Raw genomic sequence first — 23,372 nt, forward strand, 5'->3', positions numbered from 1 at the left:
AAAAAAAAAATGCTAGCTGTATGTGTTTATTTTATAGAAGGTTATGCTCAATAATAGACTAAAAGTGAAACTCTTTTTTTTTTTTCTTTTTTTTTTTTTGTTAATTATGATTAACAATATGTTTATTCTGCTTGTGCTCAATGGTTATATATTTTAAGCATGATAATTTTCTATTAATTCAATTTTTACAGTTGGATCATTTATACTTTCTTGTATTGATTTTAGTAAAGGTGATTCCGAAAAAAATGGAGCACTTTCAACTTCATCAAATAGAATTGGATGTAAATAAATACGAATTGTTTTTTCTTCGCTGCTACCTATTGTGGGTAACTTTTTTGAGAATGCATAAGTAATAAATTCTTTCAAAGGGCCTAACAATAACCAAACACCTGCAGGCTCATTTATATGTCGAAGAAAATTTTTTCCGAATACGATGTCAAGATGTCGAAGTGAATGTGCTATATGTTTAGCTGCTCTAAGTAATCCAGGACCAATACTAAAGTCAATCAGTTTTAAAGAAATCAAATTAGGCAATAGCTCAAAACATTCTGCAATAGCCGATTCTGCAGCTACTCGGGTAGGCTGAATAGTTGAACTTTTACTACCTATTTTTTCTAATTTCCCTAGCTGGTCCCAACCGTATAAAGTAAGCGACTTTAATTGAGGACTCTGAGAGAATATTTTTCCTAATATATTTCTCCAGATTTTTGGTGTCCAAGCATAACAAAAGCCAAATTCAAGATGTTCTAAATGATTCAAGCTTGCAAAAAAGCTGTATTTTCGAACAAGTGATTGTTCTAAATCACGCCAGCCTTCCATTAATAAATTTTTTTTACCCTCATGTTGTTCGAGATCTTGTTCTGCATAAATTTCTTCTTGATCATTTTCAACTTCTTCCATAATAGCTAACAAATTACGTTGTTCAAAGTATTCTGCATCTCGAATATTAACTAAAGTAAAGGATCGAATAACAGGTTTAATAGTTCCCATAGAGGTCGATAAAGAGAGTGTGTTATGAATTGAAGCAAAACCAGAATGACCATCTTCCATGAAACTAAACTGAACTTGTTGTAAATGTGGATGTCTTTTAATTAATTCAAAATCAAAGCGTACTGTGTCACACCAAGTTTCTATATTTTTGCATATTAAAAAACGGAGCCCAGATTCTACTCTGAGAAAGATGTGTTGAAATAAATGCTTAATTTCAGCTAAACAAAGATTTGATGTCTGTAGAGTAGTGATATGTGAAAAGACTTTTAAAGGAAATGATCTTAAATGAGCATGCCTGCTTTCTGCTGATTTTGATACTATTAATATCCTTACAGCCTTCAGCCAAGGAATCTTATAATTTGATGTTAAAAGACGGGTATAAGCAGCATGAAAGTTTGTTGAATTATGGAGTTGTAGTACACGTAACTAATAACTTTTGTTAAAATTAAGCAGTTTTTTTTTTTTATTTTAATTTTTTTTTTTTTTTTCTTTTCAGAATGAAATTTCGACATTAAATGAAGAATACTTACAACTGATGGACGCTGTACAATGGCATACCATTTACGACAAACTTCTGATATTGTACGTAAGGTCCAAGGACAACCTTCACAAGCTTGAAATATAAGTTCTAAACAGTCATCACTTAATCTACTAATGGGCGAATGGCTAATCATTATGCATGTATTTAAAAAAATAAAAAATAAAATAAAAAAAATAAATAAATAAAAGTGAAATGAGAAAGTTAAAAATAAATAAATTATCAAATAAGATGATCATTCAGTAAATAAATAAAATGATCTTTTCGGGGTGCATATTTGATCAAATTCTTATGTAAGCCTACTACCAACCTATTGCCTTAAGACTCATGATAAGCTTACCTGTTCTTTTATTAAATAAGAAAGAGAATAAATATAATTAAAGCTTTTATAATAAACGATAAAACTATCTAATACATACATATATATATATATATATATATGGATATCTATATTAAAAGACCTAAATTCTTTAATGCTGATAAAGCAAAATATCGACCCTTAATTTGGATGGATATTAATAACGCTATGAGAAGAAGGTATATAGGGAATATTGTATCATATAAAATGTCACAGCTATGTCTTATATACTCATTACTACTATCGCTCATAACAATACTTAATGTATAAGGCTGTGTACATATGCATATAACTTGAATGAAATTAGTGAACTCTTGTAAAAAGAGTGTATATTGAATCTATATTCTACACGTCTTTAAAAATATATATAAATAAAAGGATGGTGAGGCTTTCATGGACTATACATAAAATACGCTAGTATTAAAACAATTAATGGTTGCTACAAAGAGTTGGTCCCTTTATTTATGACTAATCAAATACAATAAATAAATGAAAAATTACGTAATATCTTTTTTTAAAAAAAAAAAGAAAAAGAAAAAAATAATTTAAAGCCAGGAGGATGTAGAATTCATAATTTTATTCATTTTTATTTTATTTTATTTTATTTTATTTTTTTTGTAGAGTTTAACATTATTCATTTCATTTAGTAATGTACATATGTCTTTATATATCATTTGTATTTAAAATTTATTATTATTCTTATTTATTTTTTTATTAGTTTAAGAGAACTAATAATGACAGATCCTTCAAAATGGCAACAGCTTGTTAGAAATAATCAAACATCTTATTCACAACAATATAATATACCTCAACTTCAAACATCGTCTATTACTTTAAGACCTTTACAACCAAATCCATACCCATCTTTGGGTTATCCGATTTATCCACATTCTAATAGTAGAAATAACCAGCAATCCGAAGAAATAACAACAACATCTGAACAAGATAAAAAACAAGATAGTAATCGTCGAACTCGCATTAGTCGAGCATGGTGAATAATAAGCTCTATTTTATTTATATCAAGTTATTCATTATTTATTTTTGTTTGCTAGTGATGCATGTAGACGTAAAAAAATAAAATGTGACACGAGTGGTCCAGGAAACACATGCAGAAGTTGTAAGTCATCAAAATTAGAGTGCACTTTTAATGATAGGTATTATTATACACAAATATATATATATATAAAATTGTAAGAATTTCTTGTTAAATTATGTGATAAATATAGTGCAAAAAAGCGTGGTCCTCCAAAAGGGTAAGTTGAAATGACTTGAAGTTAAATATAAATTGATGCATGTATTTATTTGATATTCTTTCATTTGAATACAAAAAAAAAAAAAAAAAATAAAGTTATATTGAAGTGTTAGAAAATCGATTGAAAAGAATGGAAGAAATGCTTGGAACTTTAGTTAGTAATACAAATGATGATGATACAACTATTGCAAAAAGGAGAAAGCTATCTGTACCAATGGAAAATAACGATGGTTTTAATCCATCTACTATCGTTGCATTTAGTAATGCAGAATCATCGTCACAGCAGTCTTTATCGTCCGGCACCATGGCCGAAAAAAAAGAAAAATGTCCTACTGTGGATTCTGGACCATTAGCAGTTGAATTATCTTCAATAAGTACTAAAATGACTACACGCTATATTGGTGATATGAGTCCATATCCTCTCTTAGCTCAGATGATCAATTTTGAAGATGCTCGAGTCGCTTCTAAGATTGGTATAAAAATAAGAAGATTTGGTCAAAGCTTAGTTTTATATGAAAAGGATGATAATTCGGGGAAAAATGGAAATCAAAAATTATTAGAATCATTAGGGATGTTGAAACCAGGTGAAACGATAAAAAGTTTGAATGACTGGATATATAAGGTTGCCGGTATAGATAAAATAACAAGTGACTCTTTGATGAAGATGTATGTATCTCTTTATATTTGTGTACAAATTACATGCTAATCAAGCATTTTATATAAATATATATATCAAGATATTTTGCTTATATTCATCCAGGATTACCAATAATAAACAAAAAATTGTTTTTAAAACAATATCGTGGCCAAATTGGTGAATATCCTTCAGCACCACTTCTAAATGCCATATACGGCGCTGCTGTACGATACATTGAAACATGTAAATTATTTGGTGATCAAGTACCTCTAGATCAGCATGTAGAGATAAAGGAAGGATGGTCTGAAAAATTATTTGAAAATTTAATTTTTTATGTTAGAGGTAGATATAATCCCTGTATATCTACTATTCAAGCTATTGTCATTTCCCAAAATCATAGAGCAAGCTTTGATGAAAAGATAACAAGTAGTTGGTTGTTAAATTCTGCTGTAATTTATTTACTTATGTATTCATCTTTAATATATATGCATTGATTTATTTAGCTTACCTTTTATTTTTAATAGGCAATTCGAATGGCACAGGACTTGGGTCTTCATAGATCAAGTGAAAGTTGGGATATTCCAGTATCTGAAAAGGAGACAAGAAGAAGAGTATGGTGGTCTGTTTATATTATGGATAAATGGTCATCAGCAGCTACAGGTAGACCACAAACGATTTTTGATGAAGATTGCGATGAAATCTATCCAAATGAAAGTGCTGATTGGGAAGAGGTAATGGATATAGCCTTAGAAGAGAATGCAGATGTCGATGAGCCAAGATATCCTTCCTTGGATAACAATGTGGCACAGAAGGCTAAAAGTGGCAAAATACCCATTTACCAACCTTTTGTACAACTTGCAAAATTATCAAAAATTCTTGGTAAACTCTTACAAGGTTTATATACTCCTGTGGCTAAAAAATATAGCGAAAAGCATGGTAGTGATGCTATTGTTACATATTTAGACAACGCCCTTTCGGAATGGCGTTCTGCCTTACCACCTGCTTTACAAATATCCAATATTAATGTTCGTCGACTCGATAGTCGTGGCCATATACCATTACTTTCTATGTCAGGTATTATACATGTATATTTATTTATAAGTATTTTCATATACAAAAAAATATATATTAATCAGATTATGTTTAGGTTTAATGTATTTATCTTATTGTACTCTGTTAATATTACTTCATAGACCATTTATTGAAAAGAATGGCGAAAAGACACGTTCATCTCAATCTTCCCTTAGCATTTGTACAAGTGCAGCTACACGATGTGTTGATATAGCTGAAAAGATGCATTATCGTGATTTCCTGCTTGTATCCTGGAATTTTGCTATTTATCCAGTTTTTACCGCATCATTAATTCATATTTACAACGCTGCTAATCCAGATGATATTATATCAGATGTTGCTAAATCAAATTTATTTAGAGCATGTAATGTAATTAAACGACTTTCAAAATTATCAATAGGTGCAGCTAAACTTTATGATGTATTAACTCAACTTACAAAGATTCACGATATTAGTATGGATAATCGATTACAGCATCAATCAGAGAATGATGAAGATAATAGATCAAAGCAGCAACAAAAGCTTCTATATACATCGTATAAGCATAAACCTTCTACTATTCATATCCGTTCCTCTAAATCAAAATCATTTGAAGATAATGAAGTAAACAGTCAACATTATGTTCAACAAAACGTCTCTTCTTCAGACTCGCATTCACCTTCTACTGCTATCTCAGATCCTGAAATAGTAATAAGTGCTAATTCTACTCCTACTTCTACAGGTAATGGTGACTGGATTAATGGACTGTATTCTTGCCTCCAGAATGAGAATACAAACCAGCAAGGTAATAAAATTTATATATTATTATGATTTTTTTTTTCATTAACTATAAATTCTTACAATAGCCAACAGTACTAGTTCGAATCAATGCCAGCAATTTTCACAAAATGATTTATATCCTTCTATCAAACAACAGTCAATTCAACAGCAACCCTTGCAAAATGTATCCCAAGAATCTGAGCCTTATACTTTAAGGCAATTTGGTTTAAATATAAATCCAGTATATACTGCCCCAATAAATCATAATCAACAAATGGATATCCAAACTTCATATAATACGAATACTAGTTTTCAGCAACAACAGCCTTTTATGCTTCCAATAAATCCTATTAATAGTCTCTTATTTGGTCTTACAGATATTAATTTTACTGAATCACCCATTAATAACATATGTCAGCAACAAACTACTGCTACCCCATCTCCTTACAATGCTGCTGCTACTGCTGCTACTGCTACTACTGCTACTACTACTACTACTACTACTACTACTACTACTAATAATAATAATAATAATAATAATAATACTTCTCATGATAATAGTTCTAATAATTTTCATTTATCGTCAACAAATGTGGGAGATCAAACTATGTTTAGAAATCGTCCAGATAATCCATTTTGGTCAGTACCAAGTAGCATAGAATTAGATGATTGGGCAGCTTATTTATTTCCTCAACAAATTCCTTATTTTACCAACATGGCTAATTCAATAGTATCAATTCAACAAGAAACAACGACATCAATACCAGCACCAAAACCATCATGGACTTCAAACAACCAAGGTTGGATGTAGATATATACATGTATACATGTTATACCTTTTATATATAAGTGTATGTACAAAACGTAAATATAAAAGAATAGTTTCTTTATTCCTATAATTTTGTATAAAGTAAATGTATAAATGAGCATGATTCTAAACACACCCAAGAGAATAGGTATAAGTCTAAAATGTATTATAAATATTTGTATATAAATACATATATATATATATATATATATATAAAAGACAATATAATATTATATATGTTGCGACTATTTTTGACATAAATGGATCACGCTATTACTTCCTCTAGTTTATCATCATATACATGTATCATCGACCCTATAATTAGACTTTCCTTCATTTTATTGGCAATAAAGTCGCGAAGCCAATGAATAAAAACTTGAATAAAGAATCCAATTACACAAATAATGCCTACTAAAAAATACCAAAGTGCTGCTATTGATCCTTGTTTCCAGTCCAAGAAGGGATAAACCCAAAATCCGTTACTGGAATATATAATACGTAAAATAAGTCAATATGTATATATATATATATATATATATATATATATATATATATTATATGCTATCTATTTTACCAGGCATATATAATAAATGTCATGAGCATATATGATATAATTATTACAAGTGGAAATATAACATGGCGAACAGGAAGCTTCATACGATTTAAAATGACTTCAAAGATCATCAAAAAGAATGAGACACCATGAACAGATACATTGATCCAAGTATTCAGAGTAGCCTCTAATATTATATGAAAAGGTTTAATATAAGTATACATATACGAATTAAGTTTTATAATGATTAGATTGTTAAACCTTGACTATTTCCTTTTGCTAATAAAGACCAATAGACAACAGGAGTCACTATACTGATAATAGTAAATAAAAAATAAATAAATATTCATGTATTTAAATAATACAAATGTATATATATATATATATATATATATATATATATTTACTTGAAGGTAACAATAGTAGAATAAAGAACGACGTAAAGGTAATTTAAAATTTTGGGCTGATCATTAAAAAAAGAAATATCTCTTTTTGTGTAAAGATAACGAAAATGATGTACAATTGTAGTCTAAATATAATATTTATATTAATGGATTGTATTCTAATATACAATAGTCAAAGAAGAGACTTACAACTTGATAGGCATGGAGTCCAATGAATGTTAAAGAAGTGAAATAAGCAAAAAAGCTACCTTTATGAGTAATACCAATATCTGTCCAAAGAACGATAGCTGCATAGAAAGCTAAAATAAGTCGAATAAAAAAAAATAGTTTTGAAGAAACCCAAAAAGATGTTACTGCTAATTCTGGATCAAATCTATCAAGACCGAACCATCGAATAATTGCATATTTAGATGATGGTTTTATATTCTTTTCGTTTTCCTGATCTATTGTCATATATTTACAAAAGGAAAAAAAAATCGAGAAAAAAAAAAAATCGAGAAAAAAAAAATCGAGAAAAAAAAAATTGAGAAAAAAAATCGAAAAAAATAAAATAAAATGTCCCTGCATACATTTATTTATTTATTTTCCGCGCAATCCTAATTTATTAACAATAATGATTTACATGTATTACATTCTATAAATATTTTCTGTGTGATTCTAATTTATTATCAAGTGTGATTTATATACATTATATGCATATATATATATTTTTTTTCAAGTACAAATAGAATATGAGATAAGACTATCAATCATCATTGTAAATATGGAAGCAATATGTACATAATCATAATAAATGGTATCCCTTCAATGAAGTCTACTAACTATCATATTTTTTTTCATTTGTTTGAGCCTTTTACAAGATCATAATCGTTATTATTTAATAGTATTTTTTTTTGTGGTAGGGGCCTTGTATGGTTAGAGAAATATATTGTAATATGTTCAAGCTTACTTACAAGGAAGTAAACCTCTATGTAGATCAATTTTATTCTTTAATTTATCTGCTAGTGTCTCTGCAGGTACAATCATTTTTGTCATGAAATCTTGTAAATGTGTTGTATTTTCGAAAACTTTAACTTTATTGCGCCTAATAAGGAATAATATCATCTGATATATTATCGATTCTCGTTTTATCCACTATACTACTGTATTTGAAAGTCGTAAGGAATTATTAGTCTTAAAAATAAAATATTATTTCTCTTCTCTTGCTGAATAATTGAACTTCATGCCAAGGATATTGTAGTATTTCTACTTTAAATTCGGAAATTGTCTAGTTCTTTTTGGACAAATCAAACTTATGATTCAGATGGATTTGCTTATCTTTTTTGGATGAAACGTAAAAAAAAAGAAAATTAGTTTTCAGACGGATGAGAGATTCATACTCAGATTTTTTTTATTATTATTATTGCAGTTTATCAAACTAATAGTAGTATATGCGTCTTATTCGCTAGAAGTTGTTATTCGATAGATAATTTTTCCAAGAGTTGAATGCTGCTATTTGTCATTTTAGGTTATCAGCTGTTGATGAGTGAAGGTGTGTTGTATGTATACATTCAGATTGAAATACTACATTAACAAGCATTGTCGGTACTACTGGCAAGAGGTATTGGAACTAAAAGTAATGTATTCATGTATTTTTTTTTATCAGTTGGATGGTGTTTATTAGTTTGATAATAAATATAATTAGCGGGTTGAAGATTATGAATCAAAACGTCTGAAGAAAAAGGAAAAATAGAGTCGCGTGGATGACAGACAAGAAGCAAATCAGTCTGTGTGTAAAAACTGTCATTAAACCGGTCATAAAAATTATCGGCCAAAAGATTGTCCAAATCATAAACTAACAAAGGTTGAAGAAGTACACGGTCTTTTTGAGAAACAAAACTATTGCTGTCATCAGAAAGATAAAACTAGACATAATTCTGAGATCAGAATACAAAACGGTCATCCTCAGTAAAGTCCAAAAAAGTATTCAAACATGTCCATAATATAATGATACGCGCACAATTGTTCGTGAATTACTATGTAATTATCCATCCTGATCACACTGTTGACAAAAAGGTTTTCTCTCAAAACTTCTAGTATGATATAATACAGTAGTTAGTTTTTTTTTTTTTAAAAAAAAAAAAAAAAAAAAAAAAAAAAAAAAAAGAGAGAGAGAGAGAATCCAAGTCCGAAACACCTTCCAAGTGATTGTTTAGAAAATTGGAGCAACTTTTCAACATGATATAATGTAAGCTATTAGATACTTCCAGAAGTAAAAGGATATAGTCATTATGTAACTGCCGTTTGTGTGGAAATGGCCATGATTTACGCAAATAATATCGTCGAGTGCTTCGAGACAAGACTGAAATCATATATCTTGCACAATATTGCAAAGAAATTTGAAAAGGTACATAGTTCTTTATTAAATATTATGTTGAATGTTTTTAAAATATATATGATATAGCCAGATAAAGGTATACTCAAAAAGATTACTCATATGTACTGCTACCAGAGTATTTGTGGAGGTACATCACCTACATGGCCAGACGATCTGCCTAGAATGTACAATAATAAGAAATTTGTAATTGATGACATTTGTAAAGAATTAGCAGACATAAACATGCCTAAACCAGTTACCCTTCAAAACTTGTCAAAGTCCCTAGGAGTCAACATACCTATGTTAACCTAAATTCTGCGAAAACATGGACAGCAACACCAAAAGAAAGTATTAAAATACCAAGACAAAAATGGAAACCAAGATTTTCCTCGTTTATTCTAATCAACTCCCTGTGCCATCTTTAAAGTGGTAATTTGTATCTATAAATCCAGATACTCTTGCTGTTTTTGTTGGTAAAACATTACTAAGCACCTATGAAGAAAAACTAGAAATGTTTAATCAAATCTTTGATTTCAAAAAACTCGAAATAAATAGGCGTGTAGTTATTATCATTTAGCTTTCTTATATATGTTACTCATTCTTAACCAATGCTTTTTATTAGATACTGACTATAGTATTGAAACTTTACGGGATTCAGCTAAGAAGAAAAAGACTGTTTTTTTCAAATGTTATCCAAACCACCAGTTTTACCGCTGATGTTGTTCTTATCCAAAGTACAAAGACAAAAGATGATGCTTCTTTTGATAGCTATGAACAAGTTTTTGATATTTCATTGTTCGGCAATGTTATAACAAGTAAAGAGCTAAGTGATATTTCTCTTTATGCTATAGACCTAAATCGAGGACAGATGTTTGCTGTTGTCTATGGTCATGATGAAAGTTCCCATCAGATTAGAAGATGCTCTACCAAAGAATACTATACTTACACAGGTAGTAAAAGACATGAAAGGAGAAAAAGAAAAAAATACAAAGAACAGAAAGAAAAGGAAAAGAAGAAGAAAAAAAAGAAAAAAAAACAAGATATACAACAGAATACTATAGATAAAGAGGTACAACAAACCACAAGATTAGTGTTAATAAAACAATAGAATAATTATTATATTAATGTATTGTTTATTTAGAAGAAAAGTCAAATCCTGGAGATCAGGAAAATTTCATTATCAAAAAGAGAGTTTACCCATGATTTCTTTTGGTAATGGAATGTTCGGTAAGAACATATATAAGTTTCGTGGACCTTGAGTTGGTCTTACTGGAGTACTTTGGAATCAACTTAAATGCAGGCAAAGATCTGATGATTTTACTAGTTGCCTATGTAGATGAATACCGTACTTCAAAGGTACAAATTATTAAGTTGCATTAATTTTTAATTTTACAACTAAATGTCATAATACTGCTAATATTTAGACGTGTCATTCATGTAAGCAAATGTTTTTCACTGAAGCTATCATCGGATTGCACAGTGCTCTTGCTTGCACAAGTTGTGGAATGATGTGGCAACGTGATGTGAGCGCATCAAAAAATATCTTTGAGGTTTCTCAAGACATGCTCGGCGGTCGTGGTCGTCCCCGAGAATTAACAAGATGCAAGTAAATCTTTAATTATATCGCCGTCTCGAACACGATTTTCCTTCTTTTTTTTTTTTTTAGAAGGAATTTAGATTTTTACTGGTAAGAATCTCAAACATAAATCCTGACTCGTCTGAAAACTAATTTTCCTTTTTCTGAATTTCCGAATTTAAAGTACTAACCTTACTATACAATCATTTACAGCTTTTACACTTTGGATTCAGACGATGTTAGTTTTTTTTTTTAGATGAATTAAAATTACTTTTCAGATGATTTGCTTACCTTTTCCGGATGAAATAAAAAAGGAAATTCAGATAAAAAAAAGTTAGTTTTAAACGAGCTCCAACAAGAAATCATTCATACCTTTAAATATGTAAAGACTGTTGAAAAAAAGAAAAAAAAAAGAAAAAAAAATAAAACTCCTTTTTTTTTTTGTAAACCAAGAAAACTGTTGCTATGGTTTCTATTGTCAATAAATCACCCATTATAAATGCTGATTTACTTGGTGGTTTCTTGAACTTTATAATCATACTGGCTAAGGCTTATTCTTTACATAATAGATATATCCATATTAATAATATTTATGTTCCTCATATAATACATAATTCATTGAACACACTATAGATAGTTACGATTTGTACAAGTAAAAAAGCTTCTATACTTTATTAGCTTTGAAAATGTTTATAAAGTAAATGATAGGAATATGCTCATAGTTACTAGTTAATAAAAGACAAATATAAAGAATCTATATGCATGCAAATTTATTACAAAGAAAAAAAAATAGATATAATAAACAGATAAAAAAAGAAGGTAAAGTTATTTATTTCTTGCCTTTGATATTAGGGGGACCGCGTTTTGTCACTTTACCACCTTTGCTACGTTTACCACCTTCGAATCCGGGACGTGCTTTGTTGGAAGCCTTAGCTTTAATTCCCTTCTTTCTATTCTTCTTATCTTCTATTTTTACTTTAATATTTTCCTCTCTCTTCTTAATCTTCTTCATTTCATCTTGCTTAACTTTATCGAGTCGTTTCTTCCATTCTTGTCCACTCTTATTCTTTGCCTTTTCTTGTCTCTTAATGGTCTTCTTCAATAATTTAGCATCATCTTTAATCTTTTCACCTGTAGCCAAAGCAAGCACTCTATTCCATTCCTCCTTTTCAACCATTTCATTTGCTTTAGCTTTATCTCCTTCCTTGAGCTTCTCAATCTTTTCTTTCTTAGCCTCAAGCATCTTCAACTGAGTCTTAGCATCAGAAGGACCCTTCTTTTTCTTTTGTTCGTTACCGATTGCTAATTTACCAAAGTATACATCACCATCCATTTTAATAGAATCAGCAGAAGGACGAAGTTTATCAGATGTAGGCTAAAAAAAATTAAAAATGAGTAATTACATGTTTAGAAGCTTTTTGATATATATATGTATATATATTATATATATTTACCTTTTTAACATCTAATTTAACAAGTTCTTCAGAAGTAGATTTACCACCCTTTTCTTTTTGTGCTTTTATTGCCTTCTTTCTATCTTCTTTCTTTTTATTTCTTGCAGCTAAAATATCTTCACGACTTCTTGGCTTGGCAGTATTAGAACCTGGTGCATTACGTTTTTTACGTAATTCATTAATACGCTCATGAAGACGGTTACGAAGTTGAGTAATATCACTCTTTTCCATAGGTTGGACAATAGCTGTGTAAATCAATTACAATAGAATTTTTTTTGTCAGCATCAATACAAATAAAAGACTTCAGTCTTATTTACCTGGTTCTTTTGTTGATGATGCCGTTGTTGTTGATTCACTTTTAACAGATTCATTGTCAACAAGCCCACTAAAAGCATTTGTATCAACATCCATTTTTTCTGATTCATTATCGTTATTTGTTGATGCTTCATTTTCAGAATCACTTTCAGATTCATTCATTTCCTTTTCAATCAATTGTTTTGCCTTTTCCTGTTGCACTTCCACTATTGACTTTGCGTTATCTGGATCAAGTTTTGCTTTCTTTGCTTTCTTTGAAGCATCTTTGATTGCCTGTTTAGGTGCCTTCTTACGTTTATTGTGTTGAAATTTGTTATTAGTCTCGTCATTTTTATCCATTACATAAAACTTTGCGGGTATTAATTTTAGTAAGTCATCAAAGATTTGTGCATCACGCATTAGACGATCTGATAAAGAATCAATTACATGATTTTGAACCATTTTGTTTTATTTTTCTTTTAGTATGATTCAAGTGAATTAAAAAAAAAAAATGGAAGTAAATTCTAAAAAATAATAAAAAAAAATGTTGTGGCTGTAAGTTAATACTTTCAGTCACACCTGTGACTTTTTTATGTAGTGAGGAGGAAAAGTAAAATACAGCCTTTATCATTAAATAAATAATTCGTACCGTTTTTCCTCTTTTCTCGATTTGAAGGAGATTGCTAATAACAAAGTAATTTGATATAAATATAAACTAAAAATGAAAATTCGAAGCTAAACTTTATGGATTTTAAGAAAATAATTTCACATGTCTTTAATATTTTGATAATTTATATATGTATATACATTGTTATCTTTGTAAGAATATCTAATATAGAATCAATGATCAAATGTGGCACATGCTTTTTAATTGAAAAAGGCAAACATAGGATTAAAAAAAAAAAAAGAATCCTGAATTTTACAAATGTATATTCAACTTACTAGTAAGTAAAAGCTCTCAATTACGCAATATTATATATTAGTTATACGCACTAGGACTTGCTTAAAGAAATTTTGTTCACAATTTACAAGCCTTGTATTGTTATTCAAGCACTATAATAATCATTTATCTCTTCTATACCATAACTTCATTGGAATAATCAATCCTAATAACGGTATAGATAAAAGTGAGATCAACTATAACCATTTGGTTTCATAGTTTATTCTTATTATTAAAGAATGAAAACAAAAAATACGTGAAACTATTTCCTTAGGTAGAATCCACTAAATTTTACTAAAATTGAAAAATTGAATGATTGTATATTTGAGGGAAGAGAGGAGAAGCAATCAGATATTTACTAGAGTTATGCTATGCATGGTAAAGATCATTACGATGAAAAGACGTGATAGAGTACCTACAAATATAGTTTATTTGATGTCTAGATGACATTCTTTTTATTCAACTACTGCATCAATATCAAAAATTCTTACGGATGCGCACTATTTAAATCAGCACTTTAGAAACAGTGTATTTTCTATTTTAGCTACCAATGGCTCTCATATTAATAAGGTCTTGAAAACAATTTCTTAAAAAGCAATTTCATGATATAAGCCGATAAGACTAATCCAAACTTATTATCAATTGCCGTCGTCTTGTCTACTCTTGTATTAATTCAATTCTTCCTAGGGATTTTCGTTGCCTTATTTTGATCGTAGTTACGTATCAATTAGTATCTTGGCTACTGGAAACTCTTATCTGTGTTTTCAATACTTGACAATACTTTTTTTTTTTTAAGAAAGCTTAGAGATTTATATACAGTAAATTGCCTCAACTTCTTTTTTTTTTTTTGTTACTCTCTATTATATAAAATAGGATAATATTTACTGTATACATGTATATAATATTGATATATTTTATTACAAAAAAAAAAAGTGTGTATCGTTATGATATTGCTATAGAAGAAGATTGTTGCTTATCCAATTTATGCATCCATTCTTCTGGTATAAATGGTATCATTGAGCGTGAATGTTGCTCTTCATTTGTTTTATCCCAATGGCTTGAAGTAAAGGATATCATATGAGCTGTAGTAGGAATAGAAAATGGTAGCAAGAATTTTGAATCTTTTGTTTCTTTAATATCTTCTTCTGTATCTTTTTCTTCATCATTATTATCATGCTCTATTTCTATATTATTAGTAGTAGTGGTGGTGGTGGTCATATTTTGAGGTTCATCATATAAAGTGGGTAACTGTTCTGCTACAGGTGTTGAAGGTAAACTTCGATTTAATCCTAGATAATGCGATATACTTTGTCTTCTAGACATCTTTTGACTTTGCGTACGAGACATAGGCAATGCGCGAGGTTTATCCATGGATTGTTTTCTTTGTTTATATCGAATAATATCTTCAGCACACTGCATTGCATACTTTTCAATTTCTTCTGGTATACGTTGTTCATTTACTTCATATCGATATGAAGTAACACATCTTTTAACTTGAGCCGCATTAAGCGCATCGAATTCTTTTGTAGTATTAATAAAATCAACCAGATCTTTCAATTGAGTTATACATTGTAAAAGCTGGAGTAATTGAATGGTTGGATGGAGATAATTAAGCAAATGACTAGGAAGATGCTTGGTTGATACCCAATCTTCAAGATAAGAAAAATTCATACGAACTTGCATTGCCCTTGAACGACACAACATTTTTTTATTAGTCAAGATACGATTGAATACCTCGCAAGATATAAAATGCATAAATTGAGCTATTGCTTGAATGATAATGATCGGGTGTACATCATAAGATTGTAAAACATAAAGAGTCGATGACAAAAGACTAGTAACGGATTGAGGTGAAATCGTTGCTTGTTGTATGGCTATTCCTCCATCTGGTGCAATAAAGACTGAACGTCTCATACTTTTACGGAAGAAACGATGCCAATCATCAGTAAAATCAACTTCATCCATACCTGGAATAGATTTATGATCCAATAAGGCTGGCCCGAGCACTTTAAGTAAACGTCTCTCTGTGTCTTGAATCATTAAATTATATGTCTCTGAAATTAATTCGGACAAATTTAATTGTTGTTCAGCGGTAGCGACTACCAATCCACTGTCCTTTTTGAGGTAAAATAATAGTTGAGTTAAATTTGTCATCCAGAATGCCAGCAGATGAATATTGCGAGCATTTGACTAAGCACATAGAACGAGCGTTAATGACGATGAGTAAGTAGAGTAGCATTCATTTATTTTATCTACTAGGTTACCTTAATTGTCTTTCCTATCCTTCTTAATGAATCGCTCAAGACTTGCTCTAGTAACTCATTACTGGAAAAATAATGAGCAAACCTTGCACTTAAAAAAATGACATTAACGGGAACACAAATATCTTGAGGATTTTTTAACGGGAATTTTAAATTGGTTATGACTGTGTCAAGTATGTAATCCAAATCATCTGAATTAAATACAAACATTTGATCAGGAGAACACTTGTTCCAATGAAATTCATTTTCATGAAGGACACCTTCCTCACTACTGATATCATCACTGCCACTTTCATTATTATCTGTATCGTTATCTGTATCATCTAAAGCTAAAGCCATTGTTGTTTCAAATAATTTTTGACGTAACTCTGCTTCTTCAGACATGAAATTATTGAAACCTTCGATTGTTGAACGATAATAAAAATTATTATCAGTGCCACCACTTGTACTTGATGTAGAAGAAGACACACTGCCAGTTGTTCGATAAAATAAACTAGATGTAGATGAAATACTATCTCGAGGATTTGTTGCTAAAATATCAATAATCTTTTGATTGTCTGTATTAATAAAATCAAATACAGTACGGCCTTTACTTGATCTTGTCTGAGGCGAAGCTCCATTTTCTAATAAAATCTTCACTAAGGCTTCATGATTATTATTTGTTGCCCACATTAAAGCTGACCAGCCAACTATTAATATACAATTTAATTATTATTGTGAAACAACACAAACAAAACAAAAAAAAAAAAATCATATTTACAACTATCTTGAGCATCAATCTGTGCGCCTGCTTCTATTAAAACTTGAGCAACGTCAATTTTACCGAAACAAGCAGCATAAATTAAAGGTGGTGTCCCATCACTGTCTTTTGCATTGATATCAATATAATGTCTAATATTACTATCAGCTAACATTTCTTTCATTTTTGCTAAATCGCTATTAGAAGCAGCATGAGCAAAGAGTTGAGTCCATTTCGTATTAGGATCGTCATCATTATTATTTTGTTTTCCTTTTTCTAATTTTAACTGTAATTTTTTTTATTATAGTCTTCTTCCTCATCATCTTCTTTATCAGATGTAGAATGAGATGACATGGAAGTAGTCGAACTTAGCATTTCAGACATTTGTCGATTATTTTCGGCCATCCTTTTCGACATTTCTTCAAAAGACATATTTTCGTATTTTTTCTTTAGCATATCAGGATCTTCTTCATATCCTTCTGATAAATTAAAACTAGCTGTGCTAGAGGTAGTTATTGCTTTATTTGTTGTCAATTCAATAAAAGGCTTTTCAGCCATAGTTGTTGTCATTATAATAAATTAATTTCGTAAATAGAAGAATAACAATTTTAAAATAAAATAAAAAAAGTATTTTATATAAAAATTTGTCGGTTTACAACATAAAAAAAAAAAAGAAAAAGCTCAAAAAAATAAATAAAAATAAAAAGACAAAAGAAGTAGAATAGATAAATCAATGTTATTTTTATATTTCCTTTTTTTGAAAAAAAAAAAAAAAAAAAAAAAAAAAAAAAAAAGAAAAGAAAAGAAAAGAAAATGTGCAGGGCGCTCGTATGTAAATCTATAAAATCTAGGCGCACCCGCTAAGATTTGTTGTAAAACCAAAGACTTTATTATCATTCATCCCTTTTCTCCTTTTTTTTTTTTTCTTGCTAAACACGTCTCTCTCTCTTTTTTTTTCTTTTTTTCTTTCTTTATTATGGGGGCTCAAATACTTGAGTTTTGTACACCTCCCATTCCAGGACAGATACATAAATACTATGGCAACTCACATAACAATTATATTAAATTGCCTGTTGTTATACCTCATCATTCAATCAAACAAGAAAGGCCAACTACAGCGAGAAATGTTAATAATAACTCTTCTTTACATTCTATAGCATCTTCTGGAAACCTTAATATGCTGAAAAATATACTACCCTTCTTACCAACACCACAAAATGCAGTTAATGAGCCACAATCGACAACTGGTTTAACACCACTTCATTTTGCTGCTTCAAGAGGTCATTTTGACATTGTCAAGTACCTCATTGATGAATTCTCTGCTATAGTAGATGCAAAAGATAAAGAAGGAGAGGTAATAAAAGTGATAGTTTTTTTTTATTTTATTTTTTTTATTTTTATTTTTGCTCTATCTAAACTACTTATTATCTCTTCTTAGACAGCTTTATTAAAAGCAGCTTATAACGGACATTATCACATTGTGAAATATCTTTTATCCAAAAATGCTAACATTCATTTGAAAGATAGAGACGGTTGGACTGCTCTTCATAATGCATGTGCCAGAGGTTATCTGCCTATTGCACGCCTATTAATTGAAAAAGGCGCTCACGTAGATGTTAAAAGCAAAATGGGGCATACACCACTTAGTAAGAATGCTGAATGCCTATTATCTTTTTTTTTCTTTTATATATGTGTATAACAATTTTATTTAAATACCTATATTAGTTAATGCTGCATCAAAGGGCTACATTTCTATAGTAGAATATTTATTAAATGAGGCACATGCAAATCCTTTAATTAAAAATAATTTTGGTGAAGCAGCCTATGATGTGAGTGCGGCTGCTGGAGAGTCATACATATGTGAAATTTTGCATAAGGCTGGCAAGACTTGGTGGGAAATGCAACATACAAATTTGAAAGGTAAAATAAAAAAACTTGGTAGATGGCTAAAATTTTAATACATATATGTATATATAAATATCAATATACACATTTCTAGACGACAACAAACATTCTTCTATCAAGTATAATCTATTAGACTTCCATGTCACCGTCGTAGTTATATTACATGAGAATCAAAGATCTTCGTCTTTACTAGGCTTATCGAAACTCCAGTTTAGTGCCTCATCTCTTACAAAGCATGATGTACGTGGCCCTTGGTCTCTATATCCTTCTGGAAAACCATGCACAATGGAAGAAGTGAAACTGCCTGAAAGTGAACAAAATACAGGTGTATCAGATTGGTTCTGGCTCACAGATTGGCAAATTGACTATAGTGATCCAAGAATTGATCCAACAACAGGTTGGCAGTATTCTCGTTCTTTTAATGATCCTGATGATTCTTGGACACCTGTCACACCTACAAGTGGTTATGGTTGGGTAAGACGTCGAATTTGGGTACGTGTTATGAAGCGTAGAATGGATTTGTTTAAGGGAAGTCATATTGGTTTCCCTTCTACACTATTGGATGAAGAAGAAGATTATTTATGTGAAGCAGAAGATATTGTTCAAAATTCGAAAGCAGATCCTATAATAGCTGCTAATGAAGAAGTTTCTGTTCAACAACTAACTGTAGAACTACGTGCTTTAGAAGAAGCGGTTCAATTATTACGCGAGGGGATCAAAGGTAAATTTTATTATTATTATTATCAAAACTGTTTACTTTATTATTAATACTATTAAAATTAGTTGACAAGAATCAATATAGAATACATCAGGCAAACACATTAATTACTTCTTATACGTCTCAAATTGAAACACTTAATATGCAAATTACTCGGTTAGCTCATACAGTATCTACACCTATTATGACCTCAAATTTGGAGCCTAATTCAGAATTAGCTCGAGAATTAGGGTTTAATGATAATCATCATCAGCAGCAGCAGCAGCAACAACAACAACAACAGCAGCAGCAGCAGCAGCAGCAACAGCAGCAGAGGCAACAACAAGGTGAATTTGACACTAATCCTTGGTCTCGTGATACAATTATATCAGATTGGCAAACACCTAATATATTGGATAATACAAGTTTCAATCATATAAATTTAATAGGACATGGAGTCGAAGATCAAGAGCAAAGTACTTCTGATGATAGTTTAACAGAAGAACGGACAAAAATGTCTAAACAGTATACTTGGGAATCTGATTTTGACGTAAAAGAATGCAGAGGGTGTAGACGAAAATTTGGGTTTTTAGTCAGAAGACATCACTGTCGTTGTTGTGGGTTAATTCACTGTGATCGTTGTTCGATGTCTCGTACCTATCTTCAACCGACTCAAATCTTGCAAGATCCAAATGGCCCATTAGAATCCTTAGAAGTTCTTGCTTCTCAGCATCAGCGTGTTTGTGATACTTGTTATGCAAAATTAGGGGGTATACCACCTTAATTATTTTGAAATAATGCTGTTCTATTCTACTTTATTATTTCTGAAATACATATACCATCGATCCAAACTTCTTGATATTGTTATTGAATTTCGATTATTGTGACTGTTTAATTATTGTTTTAAACAAAACACTACTGTACAAGTAAATCAAATAATTCTTTTACTCTTTCTTTGAAATAAGATTTTTTTTTAAAAAATAACAAAGATGACAGCACAATCTGAAGAAGAAGCTGTTTATAATTTATTAATTGATGATGAAACACAAGAGTTAAGACCTAAAGTTGATAAGGTATTATTATTAGTATTAAGTCAAGAAAATTGTGTTTTTAAAAGTTTCAATGTTGTATTTATTGGATTTGTTTAGATTCTTAAAAAGATTTTCGATAATTTTGACAAAGTAAGGATTCCTTAATTATGACTACATTAGAAGAATAGAAATAATAAAGTTAAAATGTATGTGATTGAATATAACTATTTTTTTTTCCCTTTCACTATTAGGATAAAGACGGGAAATGGAATTTAAAAGAAATTCAAGATTTTGCAACTGCTACCAACGGACGTCCAGTAAAGTATTTTGTTGTTTGTTTTGTTTTGACATTTATAAGGAGAACATTACTTACAAGCTATAGTTTGAAGATTCCGTTATTGATGAAATAGTTGAATCTTTTGAAGTTGATTCAGAAAACAATCTATTATATTCAGGTTTTTATCAAATGTACTATATGCAAACCATATCTGATCCTGAAGAAACTTTAAAAGATTTCAAAAAGCGTAAATAGAAGTGCAATTATTTTTTTTTAATATTGTTCAATTAATTATTCTTGCATAAAATAGATGGTTATGATGATAAACTGGAGCTAGTGTCATCTCGTACAGAAGATAATGAAGCTTAAGAGAAGGTCATAAACTAAATTAGAAAAATAAAATATATATTTTTGAACGCTTTAGTGATATAAAATCTTGTCTCCTTGTTGAATTTGAATAATAATGCAGTTATTTTAAAGAAAGTTTCTTTTTTTTTTTTTTTTTTTTTTCCTTCAAGTATCTATTTATTTCTTTATAAATTCCTGCTTCTTCAGAATTTTTTTATGGATTCCCATTGTATAAAAAGACAAGAAGAACAGCCTATGACATTTCCTGATTCTAAAAGACAACGAACTTTATCACAATCAAACAGCAAAGGTAATATTGTCTTTTCTTTTTCTTTTTTTCCTTTTCTTTTTTTTTTTTTTTTGGTTTTAATTGCATTATTAACTAAAATAAAATTTATAAAGACATGGCAACTTCTACAACTAATAATTTTGATGTTGATATGACTGGAATGGATGAATTAAATTATGAAGACCATGCAAAGCAAGGAATTATTGATAATCTAAATTCATTAAAGGTAGTTAAAAGGCAATAAAACAACATTAAAATATACTAATTATCTGTATATTTAGAATGCCAAGGCTTTAGAAGAATTTAAAATTCTTGTTATTGGCGCTGGTGGTTTAGGATGTGAAATTTTGAAAAATCTAGCACTAACAGGGTTCAAGCATTTGCATGTGATTGATATGGATACAATCGATTTGAGTAATTTAAATCGTCAGTTTTTATTTAGGCATGCTAATTAAGTTATAACTTTTATCATTACATACTTACAAAATAATATTTTACAAAATATATAGGAAAAAGGATATTGGACAATCAAAGGCTATTGTTGCAGCTAAATTTGTCATGAGTAGAGTACCTAATGTTGAAGTGGTTCCGTAAGTAATAGAAAATGACATGTAAAACAATTATTTTTTTTTTTTGAAACCATAAGTATGAATCTACAATAGGTATTTTGGAAAAATTCAAGATAAAGATGACGATTATTATAGACAGTTTCAACTTGTTATCTGTGGATTAGATTCAATCGAAGCAAGAAGATGGATAAACGCTAAATTAATAGATATGTTTGATGAAGATGATATGCAAAGTTGGAAGCCTTTAATTGACGGTGGCACTGAAGGGTTTAAAGGCCAAGCACGTGTTATTTTGCCAACAATGACTTCATGTTATGAATGCTCCTTAGATATGTTCAACAAACCAACCACTTTTCCTATTTGTACAATCGCTAATACACCACGGTTACCAGAACATTGTATTGAGTGGGCCTCTGTATTAGAATGGCCACGTGTATGGGGAGATAAAAAATATGATACAGATAATCCAGAAGATATCACTTGGTTATATGAACAAGCCTCTAAAAGAGCAAAGCAGTTTAACATCACAGGCGTCACCTACTCTCTTACTCAGGGCGTTGTTAAAAATATCATTCCAGCAATAGCGTCTACAAATGCAATTATAGCAGGTATAAATATCCCAAAAAAAAAAAAAAAAAAAAAAAAAAAAAAAAAAGTATATTGGTTTATTTACGTTGTGTATATAGCATCATGCTGCAATGAAGCATTCAAGTTAGCAACTGGAGCAGCTCCTTGTTTAAATAACTATATGATGTATACAGGTAATGATGGTATTTATACATACACATTTGAGCATCAAAAAAAGCCAGAATGTCCTGTATGTGGCTCAGAATCGATGATTGCTGATTTAAACCCTCAAATGACACTTGAAGAATTAATAGACTGGTTAGCTGATAAACCTGATGCGTAAAGTATATGAATAAATAAATAGGATATGAAAAAAAGATATCTAATTTTAAATTTATAATGTTTATTTATAGTCAATTAAAGAAACCTAGTTTACGTACTGCGACAAAGACTCTATATATGCAAGCGCCTAAATCATTAGAACAAGCAACAAGACCAAATCTTTCTAAAGCCATCAATGATCTTGTTAAAGACGGTGAATATATTACAGTAACAGATGCTTCATTGCCTGTTAGTCTTCAATTGAGGGTCAGATATAGTCAATAAATTACTTTGCTATTAGTAATAAACTTATTAGATGTAGTTTATATTGCAAATAAAGGCAATATAACTAAATTGTATTTCATATAACTTCTTTTT

General features: G+C 29.8%; 8 protein-coding genes across 8 annotated transcripts; 4 read left to right on the forward strand and 4 right to left on the reverse strand.

The window, feature by feature from the left end:
* Window positions 1-120: 120 nt before the first annotated feature.
* BX663DRAFT_467934 (uncharacterized protein) lies at window positions 121-1,683 on the reverse strand. The gene is made up of 2 exons (XM_051524081.1): window positions 1,521-1,683; window positions 121-1,416 (listed from the first exon to the last, which is right to left on the reverse strand). Exons 1-2 carry the CDS (start codon window positions 1,662-1,664, stop codon window positions 154-156), a joined length of 1,407 nt encoding a protein of 468 aa, XP_051385420.1. The 5' UTR covers window positions 1,665-1,683; the 3' UTR covers window positions 121-153.
* An 812-nt stretch (window positions 1,684-2,495) lies between these two features.
* Window positions 2,496-6,666, forward strand: BX663DRAFT_499721 (fungal-specific transcription factor domain-containing protein). The gene is made up of 9 exons (XM_051526222.1): window positions 2,496-2,537; window positions 2,605-2,877; window positions 2,939-3,040; window positions 3,113-3,139; window positions 3,235-3,804; window positions 3,876-4,224; window positions 4,300-4,849; window positions 4,923-5,630; window positions 5,692-6,666. Exons 2-9 carry the CDS (start codon window positions 2,621-2,623, stop codon window positions 6,414-6,416), a joined length of 3,288 nt encoding a protein of 1,095 aa, XP_051385421.1. The 5' UTR covers window positions 2,496-2,537; window positions 2,605-2,620; the 3' UTR covers window positions 6,417-6,666.
* On the reverse strand, window positions 6,548-7,878 carry BX663DRAFT_282223 (uncharacterized protein). The gene is made up of 6 exons (XM_051521988.1): window positions 7,560-7,878; window positions 7,374-7,495; window positions 7,228-7,280; window positions 6,988-7,153; window positions 6,826-6,895; window positions 6,548-6,744 (listed from the first exon to the last, which is right to left on the reverse strand). Exons 1-6 carry the CDS (start codon window positions 7,821-7,823, stop codon window positions 6,679-6,681), a joined length of 741 nt encoding a protein of 246 aa, XP_051385422.1. The 5' UTR covers window positions 7,824-7,878; the 3' UTR covers window positions 6,548-6,678.
* A 1,032-nt stretch (window positions 7,879-8,910) lies between these two features.
* Window positions 8,911-10,038, forward strand: BX663DRAFT_483955 (uncharacterized protein; the record flags this gene model as incomplete). Its single annotated transcript, XM_051524527.1, has 3 exons — window positions 8,911-8,985; window positions 9,610-9,756; window positions 9,814-10,038. 3 exons carry the CDS (start codon window positions 8,911-8,913, stop codon window positions 10,036-10,038), a joined length of 447 nt encoding a protein of 148 aa, XP_051385423.1.
* Window positions 10,039-11,948: 1,910 nt separating this feature from the next.
* BX663DRAFT_499729 (surfeit locus protein 6-domain-containing protein) lies at window positions 11,949-13,562 on the reverse strand. Its single transcript, XM_051526223.1, has 3 exons — window positions 13,074-13,562; window positions 12,757-13,001; window positions 11,949-12,677 (listed from the first exon to the last, which is right to left on the reverse strand). Exons 1-3 carry the CDS (start codon window positions 13,510-13,512, stop codon window positions 12,132-12,134), a joined length of 1,230 nt encoding a protein of 409 aa, XP_051385424.1. The 5' UTR covers window positions 13,513-13,562; the 3' UTR covers window positions 11,949-12,131.
* Window positions 13,563-14,889: 1,327 nt separating this feature from the next.
* BX663DRAFT_467939 (uncharacterized protein) lies at window positions 14,890-17,249 on the reverse strand. The gene is made up of 5 exons (XM_051524082.1): window positions 17,012-17,249; window positions 16,764-16,940; window positions 16,255-16,511; window positions 15,322-16,180; window positions 14,890-15,147 (listed from the first exon to the last, which is right to left on the reverse strand). The coding sequence occupies exons 1-5, from the start codon at window positions 17,172-17,174 to the stop codon at window positions 14,933-14,935; spliced, it is 1,671 nt and encodes a 556-aa protein (XP_051385425.1). The 5' UTR covers window positions 17,175-17,249; the 3' UTR covers window positions 14,890-14,932.
* A 1,463-nt stretch (window positions 17,250-18,712) lies between these two features.
* BX663DRAFT_282305 (FYVE zinc finger-domain-containing protein) lies at window positions 18,713-20,521 on the forward strand. The gene is made up of 3 exons (XM_051521989.1): window positions 18,713-18,910; window positions 18,990-19,616; window positions 19,679-20,521. The coding sequence occupies exons 1-3, from the start codon at window positions 18,889-18,891 to the stop codon at window positions 20,374-20,376; spliced, it is 1,347 nt and encodes a 448-aa protein (XP_051385426.1). The 5' UTR covers window positions 18,713-18,888; the 3' UTR covers window positions 20,377-20,521.
* A 60-nt stretch (window positions 20,522-20,581) lies between these two features.
* BX663DRAFT_529662 (uncharacterized protein) lies at window positions 20,582-23,016 on the forward strand (the record flags this gene model as incomplete). Its single annotated transcript, XM_051530261.1, has 8 exons — window positions 20,582-20,665; window positions 20,875-20,940; window positions 21,006-21,147; window positions 21,651-21,763; window positions 21,819-21,979; window positions 22,047-22,127; window positions 22,200-22,714; window positions 22,868-23,016. The coding sequence occupies 8 exons, from the start codon at window positions 20,582-20,584 to the stop codon at window positions 23,014-23,016; spliced, it is 1,311 nt and encodes a 436-aa protein (XP_051385427.1).
* Between the last annotated feature and the right edge of the window lie 356 nt (window positions 23,017-23,372).

The sequence above is a fragment of the Cokeromyces recurvatus genome (genome assembly GCF_025118155.1).
Source record: "Cokeromyces recurvatus strain NRRL 2243 chromosome Unknown BX663scaffold_5, whole genome shotgun sequence".
Classification (NCBI taxonomy): Eukaryota; Fungi; Mucoromycota; class Mucoromycetes; order Mucorales; family Mucoraceae; genus Cokeromyces; species Cokeromyces recurvatus.

What these genes read in the sequence shown, in the direction of transcription:
- BX663DRAFT_499721 (XM_051526222.1), top strand. Translation starts at nt 2,621, where the DNA reads ATGACAGATCCTTCAAAATGGCAACAGCTTGTTAGAAATAATCAAACA. An exon ending in AAGCGTGGTCCTCCAAAAGG is followed by an intron (nt 3,140 to 3,234) that starts GTAAGTTGAAAT and finishes AAAAAAATAAAG; the next exon opens with TTATATTGAAGTGTTAGAAA. An exon ending in TGAGAATACAAACCAGCAAG is followed by an intron (nt 5,631 to 5,691) that starts GTAATAAAATTT and finishes TTCTTACAATAG; the next exon opens with CCAACAGTACTAGTTCGAAT.
- BX663DRAFT_282305 (XM_051521989.1), top strand. Translation starts at nt 18,889, where the DNA reads ATGCAACATACAAATTTGAAAG. An exon ending in GCAACATACAAATTTGAAAG is followed by an intron (nt 18,911 to 18,989) that starts GTAAAATAAAAA and finishes ACACATTTCTAG; the next exon opens with ACGACAACAAACATTCTTCT. An exon ending in ATTACGCGAGGGGATCAAAG is followed by an intron (nt 19,617 to 19,678) that starts GTAAATTTTATT and finishes TATTAAAATTAG; the next exon opens with TTGACAAGAATCAATATAGA.
- BX663DRAFT_499729 (XM_051526223.1), bottom strand. Translation starts at nt 13,512, where the DNA reads ATGGTTCAAAATCATGTAATTGATTCTTTATCAGATCGTCTAATGCGT. An exon ending in ATCATCAACAAAAGAACCAG is followed by an intron (nt 13,002 to 13,073) that starts GTAAATAAGACT and finishes TGATTTACACAG; the next exon opens with CTATTGTCCAACCTATGGAA. An exon ending in TTAAATTAGATGTTAAAAAG is followed by an intron (nt 12,678 to 12,756) that starts GTAAATATATAT and finishes AATTTTTTTTAG; the next exon opens with CCTACATCTGATAAACTTCG.
- BX663DRAFT_467939 (XM_051524082.1), bottom strand. Translation starts at nt 17,174, where the DNA reads ATGAAAGAAATGTTAGCTGATAGTAATATTAGACATTATATTGATATC. An exon ending in GATTGATGCTCAAGATAGTT is followed by an intron (nt 16,941 to 17,011) that starts GTAAATATGATT and finishes GTATATTAATAG; the next exon opens with TTGGCTGGTCAGCTTTAATG. An exon ending in GCCTATGTCTCGTACGCAAA is followed by an intron (nt 15,148 to 15,321) that starts GTCAAAAGATGT and finishes ATAATGATGAAG; the next exon opens with AAAAAGATACAGAAGAAGAT.
- BX663DRAFT_467934 (XM_051524081.1), bottom strand. Translation starts at nt 1,664, where the DNA reads ATGATTAGCCATTCGCCCATTAGTAGATTAAGTGATGACTGTTTAGAA. An exon ending in TTGTACAGCGTCCATCAGTT is followed by an intron (nt 1,417 to 1,520) that starts GTAAGTATTCTT and finishes AAAAGTTATTAG; the next exon opens with TTACGTGTACTACAACTCCA.
- BX663DRAFT_282223 (XM_051521988.1), bottom strand. Translation starts at nt 7,823, where the DNA reads ATGACAATAGATCAGGAAAACGAAAAGAATATAAAACCATCATCTAAA. An exon ending in GACTCCATGCCTATCAAGTT is followed by an intron (nt 7,496 to 7,559) that starts GTAAGTCTCTTC and finishes TATTATATTTAG; the next exon opens with ACTACAATTGTACATCATTT. An exon ending in AGCAAAAGGAAATAGTCAAG is followed by an intron (nt 7,154 to 7,227) that starts GTTTAACAATCT and finishes ATATAATATTAG; the next exon opens with AGGCTACTCTGAATACTTGG.